The 6,100-nt window shown below is 43.5% G+C and overlaps 1 protein-coding gene across 1 annotated transcript; it reads left to right on the forward strand.

The window, feature by feature from the left end:
* Positions 1 to 63: 63 nt before the first annotated feature.
* car15 (carbonic anhydrase 15) lies at positions 64 to 5,697 on the forward strand. The gene is made up of 8 exons (XM_046368164.1): positions 64 to 214; positions 329 to 358; positions 556 to 732; positions 945 to 1,090; positions 1,392 to 1,484; positions 1,596 to 1,662; positions 2,549 to 2,709; positions 4,534 to 5,697. Exons 1-8 carry the CDS (start codon positions 133 to 135, stop codon positions 4,756 to 4,758), a joined length of 981 nt encoding a protein of 326 aa, XP_046224120.1. The 5' UTR covers positions 64 to 132; the 3' UTR covers positions 4,759 to 5,697.
* Positions 5,698 to 6,100: the final 403 nt, after the last annotated feature.

Here is a 6,100-nt window from a genome sequence, read left to right on the forward strand (position 1 = left end):
GAAAGAAAGAAAAAAAAGCGCTCAGCATTCACTTTCCCAGTCCTATTTAAGCCTGGCATTTGCACAGATCCCTAAGCACCGATTAGGCCTGCCTGTGTGATTTTTATTTAGACATTAACTAGACCTATTGAAATGCTGTGCTCATTTATTGGCGCAAAAATGATTTTGGCAATCATAACTTTCCTAATGATGTTTATTACAGGTTCACACACCGGTGAGTATCCGGCTTGTCCTTGATATTATCCAAGGTAGGCAGCTGTTTGAGTGTGTATTCCGTCATGGGTAAGAATGCTTTACAGTTGATATCCTTCTTGTTTTACTATTTCAGTGGACTTCTGTTATGATGAGAGTCATTGTGGTAAGTGTCTATGTTTATTCAATGTATCAAAAGTAGAGACGATGCACTTTTAAATGTTTTGTTTTTTTCTCAAATTATTTTTGGTAGATTTTCAATCGATATTGTAATAACATTTTTGTAATATTCTTATCGTGTTAACTCTGGTGTCTGTAGACTTACACGTTGAATGTCAGCAGCGTGTGTTTTTGTGTCCTCAGATCCATATGCATGGGGAGATGCGTTCCCATCCTGCCACCCAATACTTGGAGAACATCACTCTCCAATCAACCTGGATCATCATATGACCAGAAATGAGTCACTGGAGGCTTTACATCTGGCTGGTTTTCATGCTGTTCATACAGGACACTGGAAACTGAAAAACAATGGCCACTCTGGTGAATATCCTGTATCATTACCATAGAAATTGATTTGTGAAGAGGTGTATCTACTGAGTAGTTATTTTCTACTTAGAGACTTTAGCCTGTGTGTCCCGTTTCTTATTACATCACAGGACAACTACGTGTGTGCTTGTGAGAATGCATGTGTGTGTGAATGGGTTGTGCATTTTGTGTAGACGTTTATACGTGCCCTGTGTGTTTGTATGCAGTTGTGTTGGAGGTTGGGAATGGGATGTCTGTGAGTGGTGGAGGTCTTCCAGGGACGTACCACACCGTCCAGCTCCACTTTCACTGGGGAAGCCTCAACACCAACGGCTCAGAGCACACTGTGGACAGGCACAGGTATCCAATGGAGGTAAGTGTGGGTGATGGTCCTCTCTACATCCAGTCAACTTTACACTGAAGGGTGGATATCTTTGGTGAACAAAATAAATAGCACCAGTCAGTGCCTGCATCCTGGTTTAATAATAATATAATAATAATATATGCCATTTAGCAGACGCTTTTATCCAAAGCGACTTACAGTCATGTGTGCATACATTCTACGTATGGGTGGTCCCGGGAAGCGAACCCACTACCCTGGCGTTACAAGCGCCATGCTCTACCAACTGAGCTACAGAAGGACCACTTAATTGACGGTGCATTTTCTTTTGCAGCTGCACATAGTCAACATGAAGTCAAGTCATCCCAATTTGACATCTGCCTTGGATGACCCAACTGGCCTTGCAGTTCTTGCGTTCTTTATTGATGTAAAGTATAGTTAAATACATTATGTAGTTCATTTTACAGCATATTTATAATAATATCTGTTTATTTTGTCATGATGAAGTCATATATTCTAAACCTCTAACTTCTTGCAGCTTTATTACATTGAAAATGTACACTTTGGACGCATATCACGACTACTTCCCTCCATTGCCTACAAAGGTCTGTAGAAACATAAGTATTCTAATGTACACTGAACAAAAATATCAACGCAACTTGTAAAATGTTGGTCCCATATTTCATTAGCTGAAATAAAAGATCCCAGATATTTCACATCAGCAACAAACACAAATGTGTTGACATCCCTGTTAGTGAGCATTTCTCCTTTGCCAAAATAATCCATCCACCTGACAGGTGTGGCATATCAAGAAGCTGATTAAATAGGAGCGATCATTACACAGGTGCATGTTGTGCTGGGGACAATAAAAGGCCACTCTAAAATGTGCAGGTTTGTCACACAATGCAATGCCACAGAGGTCACAAGTTTTGAGGGAACGTGCCGTTGGTATGCTGACTGCAGGAATGTCCACCAGAGCTATCGTCAGATAATTGAATGTTAGTTTCTCTACCATAAGCCACCTCCAACGTCATTTTAGAGAATTTGGAAGTACGACCAACTGGCCTCAGAACTGCAGACCATGTGTAACCACGCCAGCCCAAGACCACCTCATCCAGCTTCTTCACCTGCGGGATCTTCTGAGACTAGCCAGCCAGACAGCTGATGAAACTGAGGATTATTTCTGTCTGTAATAAAGCCCTTTTTGTGGGGAAAAAAATCATTCTGATTGGCTGGGCCTGGCTCCCCAGTGGGTAGGCCTGGCTCCCAAGAGGGTGGGCCTGCGCCCCTGCCCAGTCATGTGAAATCCATAGTTTAGGGCCTAATGACTGATTTCCTTATATGAACTGTAACTCAGTAAAATCGTTGACATTTTTGCATGTTGCGTTTATATTTTTGTTCAGTATAGATATAGTGTGGTGACTGTGAACATGCTTCAGTCCCATGGAGGGTTTAATACATGTTTAATAAAGGCCTTTCTCCCTCTCCTAGGTCAAACGGCTACAGTCAAGCCATTCCCATTGATCGGCCTTCTGCCTGAGAGCCATTTGTCCCAGTACTACCGCTACCATGGTAGCCTCACCACGCCACCTTGTTCTCAAGCCGTTATATGGACCATGTATGAAGTCCCCACCTATATCTCATGGTCACAGGTAAGCAAGCACACACATGGAACGGGTTTAATCTCAAGTCAAATCAAATTGTATTTTTTACATGCTTTGTGAACAACAGTGAAATGCTTGCTTACAGTAGAATAGTAGAAAAATATAAAAATAATCACACAAAGAATAAATACACAATGTGTAATGAGAACTTGGCTAGACACACGGGGTACCAGTACCACATCGATGTGCAGAGGTACGAGGTAATTGAGGTAGATATGAACATATAGGTAGGGATAAAGTGACAAGGTAATGTGATAGATGATAAACAGTAACAGCAGCGTATGTGATGAGTTAAAAAGGGTCAATGCAGATATTCCAGGGTGTTATTGGTTAACTATTTAACTAAATATTTAGCAGTCTTATAGCTTGGGGGTGAAGCTGTTCAGGGTCCTGTTGGTTCCAGACTTGCCGTGCGGGAGCAGAGAGAACAGTCTATGACTTGGGTGCCTGGAGTCTTTGACAATTTATAGGGACTTCCTCTGACACTGCCTGGTATAGAGGTCCTGGATAAAAGGAAGGCTTGGCCCCATGTACTCGGCCGTACGCACTACCCTCTGTAGCGCTTTGCGGTCGGATGCCAAGCGGTTGCCATACCAAGCGGTGATGCAACCAATCAAGATGCTCTCAACGATGCAGCTGTCAAACCTTTTGAGGATCTGAGGGCCCATGTTGAATCTTTTCAGCCTCCTGAGCAAGAAGAGGCATTGTCATTCCCTCTTCACAACTGCGCTGATGTTTGTGGGCCATGATAGTTTCTTAGTGATGTGGATACCGAGGAACTTAAAGCTCTCAACCTGCTCCACAACAGCCCCGTCGATGTGGATGGGCGCGTGCTCGGCCCTCCATTTCCTGTAGTCCACGATCAGCTCCTTTGTCTTGCTGACGTTGAGGGTGAGGTTGCTGTTCTTGTGCTACACTGCCAGGTCTATGACTACCTCCCTGTAGGCTGTTTCATCGTTGTCGGTGATCAGGCCTACCACCTTTGTGTAGGCAGCAAATTGAATGATGGTGTTGAAGTTGTGTGCGTCTATGCAGTTGTGGGTGAACAGGGAGTACAGGAGGGGACTAAGCACGCATCCCTGAGGGGCCTTCGTGTTGAGGGTCAAAGGGCGGATTTGTTGTTGCCTACTCTCACCACCTGGGGGGCGGCCCATCAGGAAGTCCAGGATCCAGTTACAGAGGGAGGTGTTTAATCCTAGGGTCAGCTTAGTGATGAACTTGGAGGGCACAATAGTGTTGAACACAGAGCTGTGCTGTAATCTGTGATAGCTTTCAAGCCTTGCCACATCGGACGAATGTCAGAGCCAATGTAGCATGATTAGATATAGGTCCTGTATTGACACTTCGCCTATTTGATGGTTCGTCTGAGGGCGTAGCAGGATTTCTTATAAGTGTTCGGATTAGAGTCCCGCTCCTTGAAAGCATCAGCTCTAGCTTTTAGCTCAGTGCGGATGTTGCCTGTAATCCATGACTTCTGTTTGGGATATGTACGTACGTCACTGTGGGGACGACATTGTTGATGCACTTATTAATGAAGCCGGTAACTGATGTGGTAAACATATTCCAGTCTGTTCTAGTGAAAAAGTCCTGAATCTATGCTTTCACCATAGCCTGGTAGAACCAGCCTGATCATTGTGTTCCACCAGGATACTGTCACCATGGAACAACCCTGGGCGAACAGCAATACTAGGATTGTTACTAGTGATGGAAAACAATACCATGAATGATCTGATAAATCTAATGAATGATCATGCTTAATTACATCACAGTTTATAAATAACCACCCTGTAAATGTGTTTTTTTATTTCCTAGTTTGAACAGTTTGTCACTGGGATTTTCTCCACAGAGGAGGATGAAGAATTTGTAGCACATCTCCATGATAACTTCCGACACATCCATCCCACCTTCAGTCGCAGCGTCTACGCCTCCAAAGATGCCAAGCTGCTTACAGCGACGGCCAATCACCTCTATAGCCCAGCACTCTCAATACTTCTCCTTCAATTGACTTTAACTGTTGGGCTTATCTATGGGCTCTAGCTCTTTGCTCAGGGCTGTTTTGTTGATGCTAGCTTTACACTCTCTACTTGTGGGACAGCATCATAGTCGAGAAACTCTGAAGTTGCCAATACCATAGATTTTTGTGGGGCTTTTTTTTAATGCAGAGGATACATAAAATACTGTGAAAAATAAGAGCACTGTTTACTGTGATTGACCTCTATCTTTTCATCATATTACTGCCATTGCGTTCCATTAGAAATGGTTTAATGTTTCATTACATGTTTAACAGTGCAACTCATAACATTGTGTAGACTAGATCTAGTACTGGTAACAGTACTAAAATGTTGTTCATCAATGCTACCGTGTATGCATCTCTGATTGTACTGCATTCAATCACTACCTAACCTACTATATCAATGTTAATTAAACAAATAATTGAATTTGAACTCACTGTGTTTACATTCCCCCTGGTGGCCATATGACATTGCTGTATATTCCCTCAGCAACTGCTATGGGCAGGTAGCAGAGCTATTATTTCCCTGCCTGCCTTCCCTCCCTTTATTTTGTATGAATTTGATCCACTTGAAACTGTCATCAGAAGATATTCCCCACGTCACACCACTACTCTGCAGCTACCAGGGGTGACTCACTCTGAATGACTGGTGTGACATGCTTATACTGGGGGGGTTGTACGAGTGACATGTGGAGTGATCAAGTAGTGGCATTACAACATCTCACACTTTGTCCAGTTCTGGCGGTTGACCAAATCCAATACGATAAAGAGAATGGTGATCCCGGGAAGCCTGACAGCCTGACCTGTGTATCCATGCTGACTGTATTGTTCCCCTACTGCTGGTCACACCATCCACCTCCTGTCACTGACTTGGGGTGGCAGAGGGCAGACACACAGAGGCCACTCTGTCTCTGTCAGTCCGGATGGTTGAGTGTGACTATCAGGACTTGGCTGGGTGAGAATGAGATCACTGGCATCACGGGGGGGGGGGGGGCTCAATCACAGGTAGTTTAATTACATTTCTTTACTGACCATACCTGTTAAGTGGTTGATGCTATTGCTATGATTGGAGATTGATGCTATTGGTATACTGATTTCATACTGTTGGGAGTCCATATGATCACTAGAATTGACACTGCCTGACATGGGGCATACAGCACATGATTTGGTCCTGAACTAAACTGTAGCCTACAGACAGTAGGGCATTGTTTTATGAAACGGACATCTCTCCATTTCTGAATGTTGGTTTATTCATGTTGCTCATTATGGGTGAAGGTATGCAGGCATTCTCCTTTGACATTTTCAACATGAAGGAAATATTTATCAAACGTCCTGTGTCAGTTGATACTAATGGTTTACTGTACATAA

Source organism: Oncorhynchus gorbuscha, linkage group LG11, assembly GCF_021184085.1.
Source record: "Oncorhynchus gorbuscha isolate QuinsamMale2020 ecotype Even-year linkage group LG11, OgorEven_v1.0, whole genome shotgun sequence".
NCBI classification, from domain to species: domain Eukaryota; kingdom Metazoa; phylum Chordata; class Actinopteri; order Salmoniformes; family Salmonidae; genus Oncorhynchus; species Oncorhynchus gorbuscha.

Excerpts from the sequence above, each read along its gene's own strand:
- car15 (XM_046368164.1), top strand. The coding sequence starts at position 133 with ATGCTGTGCTCATTTATTGGCGCAAAAATGATTTTGGCAATCATAACT. Across the intron at positions 215-328 it reads TATTACAGGTTCACACACCG|TGGACTTCTGTTATGATGAG; the intron begins GTGAGTATCCGG and ends TTACTATTTCAG. Across the intron at positions 359-555 it reads TTATGATGAGAGTCATTGTG|ATCCATATGCATGGGGAGAT; the intron begins GTAAGTGTCTAT and ends TTGTGTCCTCAG.